The 16,396-nt window shown below is 41.5% G+C and overlaps 1 protein-coding gene across 5 annotated transcripts in view; it reads left to right on the top strand.

Moving 5' to 3' along the window:
* The window catches only part of LOC138735925 (nipped-B-like protein), a 1,086,099-nt gene that overhangs the window by 915,754 nt on the left and 153,949 nt on the right, over positions 1–16,396 (top strand). For all 5 annotated transcript variants that reach the window (XM_069884602.1, XM_069884605.1, XM_069884611.1 and 2 more), the window contains 2 exons: positions 8,927–9,025; positions 10,382–10,435. In XM_069884602.1, the coding sequence (XP_069740703.1) occupies positions 8,927–9,025; positions 10,382–10,435 (153 nt within the window). The remainder of the gene's footprint in view (positions 1–8,926; positions 9,026–10,381; positions 10,436–16,396) is intronic.

Below are 16,396 nucleotides of genomic sequence, written 5' to 3' on the forward strand. Positions count from 1 at the left end.
CATCTTATTCCTGAGACTGTGCACCCCAATTCTAGCCTCCTCAACCTAGCTGTCGATAGAGCACTGCAAGAATCTTGTAAATTTCCAGATGACTTCATTTTCTTCCTAGTGTCCGTGGAATGATGTGCTTCATGGATACACAATTCTGAAACAGCATATCTGATCAAAATCATTGATCAGTCTGTGTGATGAGATTGTGACAAGACAGTAGAGGATTGTCATATTATGAAGATGCTGACCTATTTGCTCGGCAGTTTCTCCAGCACTTTTGTGCTTCACCAATAGAACCATAGAACGCTACAGCACATAAAATAGACTATTCGACCCCTCTCCACATCCAACTTCCTAGTCCCAATGACCTGCTCCCATTCCATTATGCTCCAGACCTCTCCCATTCCATTATGATCCAGACCTCTCCCATCCATGTATTTATCCAATTTTTTCTTAAAGCATAAGATCGAGCCTGCATTCACCACATCAGATAGCAGCTCATTCCACACTCCCACCACTCTGGGTGAAGAACTTACCCCTAATGTTCCCGCTAAACCTTTCCCCTTGAAGGTTATAATTTCATCTTAGAACAATGACCTCTCGCATTTATCTCCCCAATCTAAGTGGGGAAAAAAACTTACTTTTATCCACTCTTGTATACATCTCATAAACTTGTAAACCTCTATCAAATCTCCCCTTATTCTTCTACGCTCCAAGGAATAAAGTCCTAACCTGTTTACCCTTTCCCTGTAACTCAGTTCCTGAAGACCCGACAACATCCTATTAAATCTTCTCTTCACTCTTTCAGTTTTATTGAGATCCTTCCTGTAGAACTGCACACAATATTCCAAATTTGGTCTCACCAATATCTTAAACAACTTCAGCATAACAACCCAACTCGTATACTCAGTATTTTGATTTATAAAGGCTGAGATGCCAAAAGCTCTCCTTACAACCCTATCCACATGCGACACCACCTTCAGGGAACAATGTATCTGTATTTTCAAGGACTCAAGCCCAAAACGTCGGTTCTGTATCTTCACCTTTGCTACATAATGGCACCATTTGACCTGCTGAGTTTCTCCAGGGCTTGTGTGTTTTATCACTTAACCACGGTGTCAACAGAACCCTGTGTTTTACTATCTGTTTTCCCAGGTCTCTCTGCTCCTCTACACTCCTCAGTGCCCTACCATTTACTGTGTAAACCTTCATTTGCCCTTCCAAAATGCATAACCTCATACTTGTCTGCATTAAACTTCATCTGCTATTTTTTTGGCCCATTCTCCCAGTTGGTCCAAATCCCTCTGCAAGCTTTGAAAATCTTCTTTGCTGATCCAATTTACCACGTTATAGACAACAAACAACAATGGTCCCAGCCCCGATCCTTGAGGCACCTCTAGTCACAGGCCTCCAGCCTGAGAAGCAACTATCCACCACCACTCTCAGTTTTCTCTCACACAGCTAATTATGAATCCAGTTTAGAACCTCTCCATGGATACCTCGTGTTATAACCATGGTTAAGGACATTTTGAATATTTCAGCCAGGGCCCCTGAAATTTCTACACTCGTTTCCCTCAAGGTCCGAGGGAATATCATATCTGGCCTGGGTGATTTATCTACCTTTATTCTCTGTAAGGCAGCAAGCACCTCCTCCTCCTTAATCTCTGTATGTTCCATGATTTTCTGTTTGTTTCCCTTCCTTCCTTTTGCACCATGCCAGTTTCTGAGTAAATAATGATGCAAAGAAACTGTTTCAGATTTCCCCCATTATGTGAGGCTCCACATAGTTGACCACTCTGATCCTCTAGGGGACCAATCTTGTCCATTATTATCCTTTTACTTTTAATATAGTTGTAGAAGCCCTTTGGGTTTACCTTCACATTATCTGGCAAACCAATCTTGTTTCTTTTTTTGCCTTCCTGATTTCCTTCTTGAGTATTTTCTTTCATTTTATATACTCTTCAAGTACCTCATTAGCTCCTTGTTGCCAGTACCTGCAAAACACCTCCTTCGTCTTCTTAACCAGTTTGCCAATATCCCTTGAAAACAAGGGTTCTCCATGCCTGGTAACTTTGCCATTAATTCTAACAGGAACATACAAACTCTCCATTCTCAAGATTTTGTGCTTGAAGGCCATCGACTTACTTAACACACCCTTGCCAGAAAACAACATATCCCAATCCACTCTTCCTAGATCCTTTCTCATTTCCAAAAAATTGCTTTCCTCCAATTTACATTCCCAACATGAGAACCAGACTTATCCTTTTCCATAATTAACGACAATTAACAGTGTCTTGTATAACTTCAGCATAGAACAATACAGCACAGTACAGGCCCTTCAGCCCTCGAAGTTGCTCTGATCCATATATTCCTTGAAAAAAATACTTAAGCCTCCCTATCCCTTAACCGTTTATTTTTCTTCCATCCATGTGCCTGTCAAAGAGTCTCTTAAACCCCCCCTAAAATTCCATGGATCCCATGCCTCATGTCTTTCTGAACAGGTTTCTCGTGGGGGGGGGGACGTCAAATGCCTTACTAAAATCCATGTAGACCACATCTCCCAACTTCCCCTCAACAATTTCCTTTGTTACCTCCTCAAAAAACCCAATTAGGCTCATGAGGCATGACCTTCCCTTCATAAAGCCTTGCTGACTATCCTTGAGTAGACTGGACTTCTCCAAATGCTCATAGATCCTATCCATAAAAATCCTCTCCAATAGTTTGCGCATCTCTGATGCAAGACTCACTGGTCTATAATTCCCAGGATTCTCCCTATTACCTTTTTTTAAAAACAAGGGGACATAATGTAGACAACATGCATCCCAACTCCTGTATTCAATACTTTAATTTATGAAGACCAATGTGCAAAAATCTCTATCTTCATGTGACATACTTTCAAGAATTTACGGAATTGTATCACCAGATCCTGCTGTTCTACCACACTGCAGTTCCCTACAGTTTACCATGTGAGTCTTGCCCTGGTTTGTTTTCCCAAAATGCAACACCTCACACTTGTCTACATTAAATTTTGTATGACATTTTACAATCCATTTTTCCAGCTGATCCAGATCCTGCTACAATCTTTGAAAAGCCTTCCTTGCTGTCCACTACACCCCACTCATCTACAAACTTGCTGATTCAATTGACCATATTAACATCCAGATTCTTGATATAAATGACAAACAACAATGGGCCCTTTTGGGCCACCAGCACCTCTTTTGTGGATGTACTTCAGGATATCACTGTTCTCTTCCCTGATTTCTTTTAGCTTCCATGACTCTCTCTGTATGAGGTACAGGTGAGAAAATTCAAACAACTGAATCCAAAGCTTAGGTTTACACCAGAAGATCCATCTGATTTTTTTTGTTTCAACTTAGCTTCTTGCTATGACTGTCTGGCTGGGATAATTAAGGTCAAATCGTGTTGCTGTGGTTCTGGAGTCACACATAAATGGGACAGAGTTTCTGTGCAGTAGATTCTTTCTCTGAAGGACACGAGTGAATTCTTACGTTTTTACAGTTTGTAGGGTCATGGTCACTTAAACTAATCATTTTGTTATCAATTGAGTTCAATATTCTAACTGTCAGGGTAAGATTTAAGGTCGTGTATAATAGTCCAGGTCCCTGGGCTCACAGTTTGATAACTTGACCACTGCATACCATTCTCTTATTCCCATCCACGTGCCTGATCACTTTAGAAAAACTCTTTTAGATCTCCTTTAACGAGGAGGGGGCGTGGCATGATGGCGTAGAGTCTAGACGTGAGATCTTGACCTCTCTGGCCGGACTTTTAAGTACCAGTTTTTAACCCTTTGTTTTCAAGTTTAAACTTTTAAAATTTTAGTTTAAAGTATTAAGGAACTGTTATGGCCATTAATGGTAAGAAGATTAAACCTCAAGTGCAGAAGAAGTTACATTTTCGAAGTGCTGAAGATTTGGGGCCTAAACGACTTGTTACAGCTTCAGGTTTAACTTCCTTAGTGCCTAAACCACAAAGACTGCCTGTGGGAGCTGGAAAAAAAATGTCTACTATTCACCAAGTGAAGGATAGCGCTGGAATTACCCGTTCTCTGGAGGAAGGTGCATGTTCCCAAGAAGAGGATCCCGATTCTGGCAGCCTTTCGATTTTAATGGAGGGAGCACGCAGGAAGATGACTCTATTGTCTGAAATGCTTCAGGCGACACTCTAACCTGAAGATATCGATCTCATTTGTGATTTTGTAGAAAAATAACGAGCTGCGGGGGGAGACCAGCATCGACCCCCCGAGGAAGTCGGGGTGCCATTGCTGGGAGTCCAGACCCGCAGTAAAACCGTTAAAATGCCTTTTGTTGCATTGCAGCAGGAGCTGCAGTTACCTGGTTCTGCCACTACGTCAGAGAAAGCAGGGCTGAGCTTTTCTGAGCTACAATATAAGCAGTTAAATGCTGTCATTCAGCCTATAATGCAAGAGCTGGCTCAAATGAATGTTAGTATAAGTTCAGAATTCAATACAGTTAAAGCACGTGTGGAAGCATCTTGTGAAGATTTAAAAAAATTTCAGTCTGCTTTTTTGGAATGTAAACAGCAAGTGGCTTCTAATACAGAAAAAATGTTGAAGGTTGAAAAATCCGTTATAGAATCGCGAGAACGTGAGAAGGAGTTAGAGAGGAAAATAGACTATTTGGAGAATCAAAGTAGAAGGAATAATGTGAAAATCGTTAAAGACTGGATCCCACAAGTACTAGGGCAAGAATTTTTTTCTGAAGGCTTGGTATTGGAAAGAGCTCATAGAGCTTTAAGAAGAACACGTTTACCTGGTCAGCCACCGAGACCTGTAATAATTTGATGTTTGAATTATTTGGATAGAGAAGCAATACTTCGACTAGCAGTGCAAAATCCTAGAAAACGACAAACTCCGTTATTGATTCAGAATAGCAGAGTTTTTTTTATCCTGATTTGAGTCAAGAGGTCATTCAACGTCGACGTCGATTTAATCCAGTTAAAGAAGTTTTGTGGCGTAAAAGTTATAAGTCTACTTTTCGCTATCCGGCAGTGCTGAAGGTGTTTCATGGAGACTATCAATCTCGGTTTTTTGAGAATGATCGTGAAGCAATGATTTTTGCTGATTGATTGCCAGATAAGAGGACAAAGACGTAGTCCACCATTATCTCCTAAAGAAAAATCTGGGTTGTTCTGGAAATGGAAGAAATGGCAGAAATGGGAAAAACGGGAATGGAAAGAGTCCAACTTCTTTTGAAATGGGATCTTCGAGATTGGAATCTCTTGGATGAATAGAAGAATCTTCTTATTTTCATTTTACTTTTTATGTTATTATGATATTTTGAGATTATTTTTTCTTCGGCTGGGGAGGGAGAGATTTATTCTAAGTTCTATTAGTCATCAGCCACTGGTGGGTGATCCACACCCATATTTTGTTTAGGGATTACTACCTTTTGGTAGTTTTTTTGGGGGGTGGGGGGGTTAATTTTTATTTTTTCAATTTTCATTTTATATAGCTTTTAATTTGTGATTTTTTTCTCCTATTGGAGGGCCTATATACATTGATTTGAGTTTTCATATAAAGATATTGGTCTTTAGTAATATTAGTAGATATGTCAAAGTTGAGGTTTGCTACTTTTAATGTTTGAGGTTTAAACAGTTCGATTAAGCGTAAAGATGAGGGACACCTATGGTATTGATAAGAACTCTTTGTTTCTCTTTTATCAAATTCGATCTTTGGTAAAACATGTGGTTTGGTAGAGATATGATTTTACCTGAAATGACTAAATTTGAGACTTTTCTTATGAAGGTACCAGAGAAGGGTTCTATTTCATCTATGTATCAAATATTACAGGATGGTCTGGATAAAAAGGGTTGGGATAAATCCAAAGGTAAATGGGAAGTGGATATTGGTTTTATTTTTTCCGAGGATGATTGGTTAGATATCTGTTATGACAGTGTAACTAGACTGATAAATGCTCGTTATGCAATGATTAATTATAATTTTTTACATCAATTATACTTAACACCTGAAAAACTAAAAAAGTATGGTTTTCGTGAATCAGATTTGTGTTTTAGATGTGGTAATTCTGTTGGAACTTTTTTTCATGCTGTCTGGTTATATATATATTTCATATATATATTTATATATATATGAAAATTCAATTGTTTTTAGAATACTTGTATAAGATTCAAATATCTTTAGATCCGACAGTACTTTTATTGGGTAGTTTGCAACATCTGAAAGGTTTGGGATTAGATAAATTTCAATTTGCTTTTGTATATTTAGCTTTATCTGTAGTGAAAAAATGTATTGCTAGTACGTGGAAGGATACGAATATGATTGATATTAATAGATGGCTTAATGAGATGAAATATTGTTTAATAATGGAAAAAATTACATATGTTTCGCATGATAACTAGTTTTTTTATTAGTAAGTGGTTGTTATATTCAGAATATTTACAGTTTGATTTACGTTGATTAGATCTTAATATGTTATGGCTCTCCTTAGGAGAGCTGGCTGAAGGGGGGGAGATCTTTTCTTTTTTCCTATAAAATATAATGTTTATGGTTCATTGTTGTAAATGTTATTTACTATCTGTATTTTGAACGAATAAATAAAGTTTTTTAAAAAAAATATCCCCTTTAACTGCATCAGCTCTCAATTTCTCCAGTCAATTTCTCCAGTCCACCGTGATAAATGTTTTCTGATCTTCTCTGTCCATGACTTTTTTTCCGAAAACATGGTGCTCTGAATTAACGTGGATGTGGCTGAACCTGAGATTCAGAAAGATTCAGCATGATCTCCATACTCTTGCCTTGTGTATCCCCTATCTAGCAAGCCAACCATGGCATGTGCTTTAACCATATAGCCACTTACAGCACAGAACAGGCCAGTTCGGCCCTACTAGTCCATGCCGTAACAAATTCCCACCCTCCTAGTCCCACTGACCAGCACCCGGTCCATACCCCTCCAGTCCTCTCCTATCCATGTAACTATCCAGTCTTTCCTTAAATGTAACCAATGATCCCGCCTCGACCACGTCTGTCAGAAGCTCATTCCACATCCCTACCACCCTTTGCGTAAAGAAATTTCCCCTCATGTTCCCCTTATAATTTTCTCCCTTCAATCTTAAACCATGCCATCTACTTTGAATCTCCACCACTCTTAATTGAAAAAGCCTATCCACGTTTACTCTGTCTGTCCCTTTTAAAATCTTAAACACCTCTATCAAGTCCCCTCTCAATCTTCTACGCTCCAGAGAAAAAAGCCCCAGTCTGCACAACCTTTCCCTGTAACTCAAACCTTGAAATCCTGTCAACATTCTTGTGAACCTTCTCTGCACTCTCTCTATTTTGTTTATATCTTTCCTATAATTTGGTGACCAAAACTGTACGCAGTACTCCAAATTTGGCCTCACCAATGCCTTGTACAATTTCATCATAACCTCCCTACTCTTGAATTCAATACTCCGATTTATGAAGGCCAACATTCCAAATGCCTTCTTCACCACACCATCTACCTGAGTATCAGCCCTGAGGGTACTATTTACCACAACTCCTAAATCCCTTTGTTGGTCTGCACATCTCAATAGCCTACCATTTAATGCATATGACCTATTTAGATTTGCCTTTCCAAAATGTAACACCTCACACTTACCTGTATTAAATTCCATCAGCCATTTCTCAGCCCACACCTCCACCCTTCCTAAATCACCTTTTAATCTACGGTAATCTTCCTCACTGTCCACAACACCACTGTCATCTGCAAACTTGCTTATCCAATTCTCCACCCCTACTTCCAGATCGTTAATATATATAACAAATAATAGTGGACCCAGGACCGATCCCTGTGGAACTCCACTAGTCACCGGCCTCCAATTGGACAAACAATTTTCTACCACTAATCTCTGACACCTCCCATCCAACCATTGCTGAATCCATTTCACTACCTCCTTATTTATACCTAATGCCTCCACCTTTTTTCCTAACCTCCTGTGGGGAACTTTGTCAAAAGCTTTACTAAAGTCTAAATAGACAACATCCACAACTTTCCCTCCATCAACCTTTTTTGTAACCCCCTCGAAAAACTCAATCAGGTTTGTCAAGCATGATCTACCCCTGACAAAACCATGCTGATTACTCCCTAGCAATCCCTGTATCTCCAAATATTTATAAATACCATCCCTCAGAACACTTTCCATCAACTTGCCCACCACAGACGTCAGACTCACGGGCCTATAATTCCCAGGTTTACATTTGGACCCTTTCTTAAACCCTTTCTTAAACAGCTTTCTTAAGGCTCTTCCATTTTCAAAGATTTGACAGTAACTAGCCTATTCATCTGCAACCTATTACCAGTATAACTTACTACATATATTGAAAACTGCATCATTCATAAATTTGGGGATTGTACGGTCCCTACCCAAACAAAGTGGTTTACCAAGCACCGTGTTCACTGAGTTCCACTCCACACTTCCCAAATGGAAACAACTGTTCATTTTTCTTCCTTACCACCTACATTTTGTCAGTTTTACACAAAGGTTAACACCATTTCTTTAATCGCATATGTTTGTTGTGTGTCATGTTGTTTTGAACTACCTGAATTTGCATTCCTTTTTCAAGTATCAATTGAATTAATCTACAACTTCACCAAAGAAGTTAATTTGAGTCTGACGCTATTTCATGACCATATCCATATTGATTGTTGGTCTGAAACCAATTTTCTCCATGTATTCATGTTAACGTTGTTCAAGTACACATCAATAAAACATGGAGTTTTCCCTCACTCCATAAACAGATGTAGTATTTGGAGTTAGCTCGCTCTTCCCCATTTCTATTCATTTCAAGTGGAGTGAATAAAAGTTGGCGACGGAGATATGAGCTGTTGTAATTTTGTTCCACTGTGCGAACTCTGAGTGGATGGCGATGTAACTTGGGTTTGTCCCTCTGCAGAAATTGGTAAACGAAACATTCCAGAAACTCTGGTTCACTCCCACACCTTCTCATGATGCTGAAGGAATGACTCGGAAAATTTTAAATGTCACTGATGTGGTGAGTAAATGCCTGCTTTCTCTCTCTATCATGTCCTTTGCATTGTGGTGAAATATTTCAGGAACCCTTTCTCCATTTAGGGGCAAATATGGATGGTCAGTGCAAATCAGGTGGAAAGTTCCCAAGGTGACCAGGTTCAACACTTCCAGCTGATTCCATCATTGCAGTGAATTATGGAATGGTATCACTACAGGAGACAGCCCTTCAGCTCACTGAGTCTCCCCACACTCTTCCCTTCGAGCGCAACACAGGCTCTTCAGCCCACAATGTTGTGCCGACCTCAATAAAGCTACTCAACAAACTAAACCTTCCCTACCTCATAACCCTCCATTTTTCTTTCATTCATGTGCCTGTCTAAGAATCTTTTAAATGTTCCTATTGTATCAGCCTCCACCACTAACCTGGTAACCACTGCTCTGAATAAAAAAACTTACGACTTAGGGAATAAGATTTACGTAGATTTAGAATATCATAGTCAGGTTAGACACAGTCATTGTGTTTTTGTGAGGGGCAGGTTTTGTCTTACTGATTTCATTAAAGTCTTTTCAGGAGGTGACAAGATGGTTGATGAGGGTAAGGCAGTGAATGTTGACTACGTGGCTTTAGACACGTGGCACGGTTAGCGCCACACTGTTACAGCACCAGCGATTGGGACCAGGGTTCAAATGCTGTGCTGTCTGTAAGGAGTTGGTACATTCTCCCCATGTCTGCATGGGTTTTCCCTGGGGGTCCGGTTTCCTCACACCCTTCAAAAAGTACCGGGGGTGTAAGTTACTGAAATTGGGTATAATTGGGCAGCATGGACTCGTGAGCTGAAATGGCCCGTTACGGTGTGGTATGTCTGAAAATTTGACAAGGTCCCTCACGGTCAGCCACCTTAATACGCTCCAAGGCAGCCAATACCTCTTCCCTGATATTTGATGAGAACTATTCACTTAAATCTTTACCCATCTCCCGTGTCTCCACACAAAGGCATCCTCGTTGATCTATATGGGATCAATTCTCTCCCTAGCCACTATTTCACTCTTACCATATCTATAATTATCCCGGCTGTCAGATCCATCTCATGTCCTTTTTTGCCCCTCTGATTTCACGCTTATGTGAAGGTTCCATAAAATTCTCAGATTGGAAATTATACATAGCTCTGGGAAAAGAGTTAAGGTAGTGGATCTCAGTGGAAAGCCCTGACAAAAAGCAGTTCAGGCACCAAGGACTAAATGGTCTAGTTTTAGCCGCAGTGGTCTGGTTATATTCCTGGATTGTGATTCCCACCTCAATACTTTGCTGATTACTGTAGATTACAGCTGCCTTCCTAGTGGTGCGCATGTTCACGCCTGTCTTTCACCTGCTTTACAGGTTGCTGCATGCAGGGATACTGGCTATGATTGGTTTGAACAACTTCTTCAGAATGTAAGTACAATCCAGCTTCAAGTTATCATTGCTTGAGAGTCTAATTTGACCCACTGAAAAGGTGGGTTAAATGAGTGAAGAAGTTTATTGTTGTTTTGCTGGAGTCTTAAGGGAAAATTGAGTATTTTCTCACCAATAGAATAAACGGGGGGGGCGGGGGGGGGGGAGTTAGAACTTTATAATGTGGCAGGATGAAACTCACTGTAAATCAAGAGGGCTTGAGATGAATTAGAGTGTGAGCCATGTATATACTAACAATAATTGACATTTATCTTTATAAAGCCATTCATAAAAATCTAAATGTTCTCTATTCCATTGAAAATTCATGTTTTCTCACATACCTGATATCAACACAACTTCGAATGATCTCAATTAGGAAATCCCTTGAGTTTGAGGATGACTTGCTTTTCCTCCTGTACTTTGGGTTCAGAGGAAACTGATAAGGCCACAGTGAGACTTACAAACTGCAGCAGATGAAGCAGGAGATGGTGGAAGGCATGAGTGGTTGAGTTGAGAGGGGGTGAACTTGAGTAGAATCTGTGTCAGATACCTCAATCATGTGACCTCTTAACCTCCTCTGCTCCCAGGAGTATAGACTTCACTTATCCAATCTCTCCTCATAACTGTACTGTTCCAACCTAGGCAACATCTAGTGAATCTCCTCTGCACAGTTGGAGCATAACCTTGCATTCTCTTTATTTAATATCCTGACGAATGAAGGCCAGTTTTCCAGATGCCCTCCTGACTGCATTGTCACCTTCAAGGATCTCTGGGCATATACCAAGGTCCCCCACTACTCCCTTAGACCCAAGTATTCATTGTCTGCCACAGCCTCATTAATGCACCCAAAATGTATCCCTCACATTGGACTGGATTAAAATCCATCTGCTTTTGTAACCTTTCTCATCAGTACATCAACATCTCTCTGCTCCCTGAGGCTACCTTCCACATCATCCACAACTCCACCAATCTCCATTTCATCTGTAAAATGACTGGTGCTCCCTCCCACATCTGAGTCTTTCATGTGTAAGCACAGTTCCAGCACTGATCCCTGTGGGCATTGTTAGACAAAGGCATCCAATCACGAGAACATTCCTCTACCATCATCCACTGTCTCCTATTACCAAGTGAAGTTTGGGTTCAGTTTGCAAGAATTTGCATTTTTTAAAGCAGGTGGATGAAAAACTGCATGGGTGGCTTCATCAATGTTCTCTCCTGCAGTAACAATACTTAACTCTTTATAAACTCTAACCCTATCGCAACAAAATACCAATGTGCCATTTGTCTTCATAAACAATTGCTGGAAGGATATCCCTGAGAGAAGATATGGCCATGTTGGGTTCCTTATCCTTGCAGAGCATTAAAAGGATGTTGTTGGTGATGTCTCTTCTGTATCCTGACACACTTGATGTCAGTCTGTTTATCAGAAGCATATGATGGATAGGGAACACTCCTGCCCAGTAGGCCATGAACGTGGTGCTGTATTTGTCAAAGCTGAAGGGCTGGAGTTTTAAAAGCAATGGTGAGTTTTACAATGCTGCCTGCATTCCATACATCTTCAGGGAAGTGCAAATAGCTCAGGATTTTACGAAAGTATAATGAACAGCAACTAGGAAGTAGGGATGGGGCAGATGACCATTTAATTGTTACAATGCAGTGAAAAGCCTTGTTTGCATTGAATCTAGGCAAGTCAACCTGTACTTAAGTACCCAGCTGGTTGTGACATAATAAAACAAATGTACAGGGTGGAAGTTGTGACTGTAACATAGGAAATAGAAAATGGAGCAATTGTAGGCCCTTGAGTCTTAACGCAACATTCCATAAAATAACTGGGTTTTACATTGTCCTTTTTCCTGACTGTTACACATTTTTCTCCAAAATGCAGCTCTTCACAGCCTCAATTATATTCCACAGCTCTCGTGGAAAGATCATTAAAGCGTCTCTTTGCACTCAGATTGTAGCCAGTATATTTTAGTTGAGACCTGCTCAGAGACAAGTTCCTTTGTGCTAGTCTGTCCAACTTCAGTAGCAGTTCTCTCAGTCCAAAAAGTGTCTTGAAATCTCATCTCCTAGTATGGCCTCGCCATAATCTAAATCCAGTGAAACTTAGCTTTACAACATATAAGGAATGCTGTAATCCACAACTAAATCCACTCTAAATATCTTCCCTCCCTTACCCTAGATCCATGCCATCCAGTTTTACCTGTAAAGGAAAATATTTCTTGCAGTCTAATCCATTGAAACTCCTCATCATTTTATGTACAGTATCTCAATGATATCCTATCTTAATTTTGTTGACTCCACTGATAAAAGACAGCCTATCCTGTCTCGAAGGAAGGGGCGGGGCTGTCAAGGACAGAGCCTGTCCCGTCATGAGAGAAGGGAAGGGGCTTGTCATGGGATGGGGCGGGGCCTGTCCCGAGTCCTGTTTAACAACTTGGTTTGAGAGAACCAAATGTCACAGTTCTTAAAGCAAAAACAATCTGCTGGAGGAACACAGAAGGTCCGTCAGCATCCCTCAAGGCAAGGTTATGAGTCTGCTTGAACTGAGATGGCCTCTATAAACGGTGGAGGAGGAATGAAGTGGTCTGGTGGATCATGTGAAAAAAGGATGAATGAACGGGATGGAATTACTTGTGGGAGGGCAGAAGAAAGATAGGCCAGGAGGGAAGAAACCCAAGTGGATGGCTGCAATGGACATTTGGAAATGGGAAAGCTGAATCAAAGGAGAGAGACTCAGATGACCATTGCGAGTAGAACACTGAGTGGGTCACCTAAATTTAGAAAGTTCAATGTTCACGCCATTGGGGCTGTAGTGGAAAGACAAGGTGATCTGTTTTAGTACACATCACACAAAAAACAGACTTTCTTTAATGAAGAGTGAGATCAGAGTTGATGTCTGTCCCTGAAATCCAGTAAGAAGTGAAATGGTGTTATCATTACAAGAGGAATCCATGCGAGACCAAGGGGAATCTCACAGCAACTGAGACTGCAAGAGTCCCTTGTTTAATAAACATAAAGGGAGCACAGCCAAGGTTCGTCAAACAATGAAAGGTTAGGTAGAGTGGAATTCAAGTTGAAAAACTGGAAGATGGTGAAAGTAGCAAGGTCTGGAGAATACTGACATGGACTGATCTTCGTTTGGAGAAGGAGAGTAAGAGCGTCAGGATCACCTGTGTGGCAGTGAGCCAATGAGAAAGTCAGGGGAGTTTCGCTGGGTGGTGTTCAGAGAGTTGAAGAACACAATATTGTGTCTAGTGAATGATAAAAGAATGGCTTCATGGTGGCTGAAAGAAACGAGTGAGTGTATTCTTTAATTGTAAGCTGTGGTAAATCAGTGCTGTTACAATGGATAGTGATGAGAATAAACTCCTCACAGGAGCAGTTGGGGAGGTCAAACAAAAGATATCCCCCCCCCCCTTTTTTTATTTATAATACACCAGCCGGTGTAGGCTTGTCTATGACGCTCAAAGCAGGTTTCTCAGCCCTCAGTGTGACGAGTCAGAAGGCTGACGCTAGGGCTTTTGTGGATTGCTGGATTCTATCTTTCGGAGTTCCGGTCACAATATAACGGATCGAGGGTCTCAGTTTGAGTCAGCATTGTTCCAAAGCTCTCATTGATCTGGGCACTACCCATATTCACACTCCAGCTCACCATCCGCAGGCCAATGACCTCATTTAGCCTTTCAATTGCCAATCAAAGGCAGTGTTATCAGCAGGTGGTGATGCATCTATGTGGAGCGAACGTTTGCCCACGGTTCTCCTTGGAGTGCGTACTGCTGTGAAGGCAGATCTTGGATTATGAGTGGCAGAACCAATATACCTAGTATGTGTTAACCTTGCCAGGTGAGTTTGTGGATCCGAGTCCAAGCACAACACTCTCTGATCTGGCTAGTTACATTGATCGTCTTTGGGAAAACACCAGATTACACCAACCTACTCCTACGTGACAGCCATCACTTGCACTGTATGTGCTGAATGATCTACAACGCTGTATTCATGTTCCTTTGGCACGATGCTGCTCGCAAACCACTTCAGCCCGTTTACGATGGTCCTTTTCAGGTCTTACGACACCACCTGAAGACTTTAGTGCTCAACGTGAATGGAAAAGCTGACACAGTTTCCATCGACAGGTTGACGCCGGCGAATATCGATGGTCCATGTTCTGCATCAGGACCAGAGTCAGAGGACCAGTGGCACCCTTGCCAATCGGACAATACTGTTATGTAGTGGGACAGTTGCAATCAGTTGCCTCCTTGCATGGCTCGGAAGCTGGGATGGGGGTGGGGGTGGGGGTGGGGGGCCTGTCGCGGTTGCAAACGTACCTTTGTTGGGAGGAGAGAGAGGGTTAGGATCACCATGTGGCACTGAGCCAATGAGAAGGTCAGAGGGGTTTGGCTGGGCGGTGTTTGGGGAGTTGAAGAATGCAATGTTGTGTCTAGTGATTAATAAAAGAAAGTTGACTTCGTGGTGGCTGAAAGAAATGAGTGAGTGTGTTCTTTATTTGTTTGTAAGCTGTGGGAAGTCAGTGCTGTTACAGTACAAATGTTTGGATCAAGGAAGAAGTGGTGCTCATGAGGTTAGAATTGAAGGATAATGGACCTTATAATTTGGCTAAACACATGATGCAGGACAGAGAGCTTCAGTTTTCTGGATCTTCTAGGGAAGGTGTGACCTCTTCTGATGGGATGGTTTGCATCTGAACTGGAGGGGTCTAATATCCTTTCAGAAAGGTTTGCCAGTGCTGCTCTGGTAGATTTGCAGGGAGGGGGGAACCAGAGGGCCAGAGCAGATAGAGGGGTGGAGGAGGGAAAAGATAATGTGAAGATGACATGCACCGTTCAAAATCACACCAAGTTGTACATGGTGGAAATTTTCTAAAGTACATCTATTTTGATGCAAGGACATGTGGAATTTTGACATTGTGGCTGTTAGTGAGACTTGGATGCAGGACTACCAGCTTAATGTTCTAGGCTTTCGTTGCTTTGGACACAATAGAACAGGGGGGATGAAAGGGGGAGGAGTGGCATTGCTCATCGAGGAAAATATCCCAGCTATGCTCAGGTAGGACAGACCAGAGGGCTCATCTACTGAGGCTATATGGGTGGAGCTGAGGAACAGGAAAGGTATGACCACACTCATGGGGCTTTATTATTGACCATCCAATGGCCAACGAGAATTGGAGGAGCAAAGTTCTAGAGAGATAGTGGACAGTTGCAGGAAACATAAGGTTGTGATAGTCGGGGGGGAGTCACGTGATGGAGTAGTGGCCGGTCGGGGAACTCCAGCCCTCTCCAGAAAAGTTAAAAAAAGATAGAGAAAAAACAAAGGCACAAACTTAAAAACCAAAACAAAGTGAAAGTAAAAGTGTGAAGACAATGGCAGCGAAGAAAGAAAAACGAAAAACAACGGGAAGAAAAGAAGAAGGAAAGACGTCGGAAGAAGAAGGTGAAGGCCTTACCTGTCCGAGGAGGCCCGCCACGGAGAGAGAAGCCCGCTCCCACAGGTCAGTGGAGGTCCCGGGCTCGGGACTACAAAAATGGCTCGCAGAGCCGAGTAAAAGTGCGCAACCGAAAAAAAACCCACTGACGGGAGGGGGGACCAGCTGCGGAGTCGATCTCCACAGCTGAGAGAGACACCTGCAGCACAGCAGCAGGTGCAGAACACAGACAATAACGAGAACAAGAAAGAAGAGGGTAAAAAGAAAACAAGGAAACAACAGATGGTCAACCCAGAGGAAGAAGAAGAAGAAGAACAGAAAGAAGTGGAAGAAGAAGAGAAAAGCAAGACAATGGATGGATCTTTTTTTAAAGAATATATGGAATCAGTGAAAGAATGGCAATTACAAGAATTTAATGAGATAAAAAGAAGAATTAAGAATGCAGAAGAAAAAATGAATAAAATAGAGATGGTCATATCAGAGATAAGAAAAAGAGTGGAAAATATGGAAGAACGAGAAAT

Source organism: Narcine bancroftii, chromosome 1, assembly GCF_036971445.1.
Source record: "Narcine bancroftii isolate sNarBan1 chromosome 1, sNarBan1.hap1, whole genome shotgun sequence".
NCBI lineage: Eukaryota > Metazoa > Chordata > Chondrichthyes > Torpediniformes > Narcinidae > Narcine > Narcine bancroftii.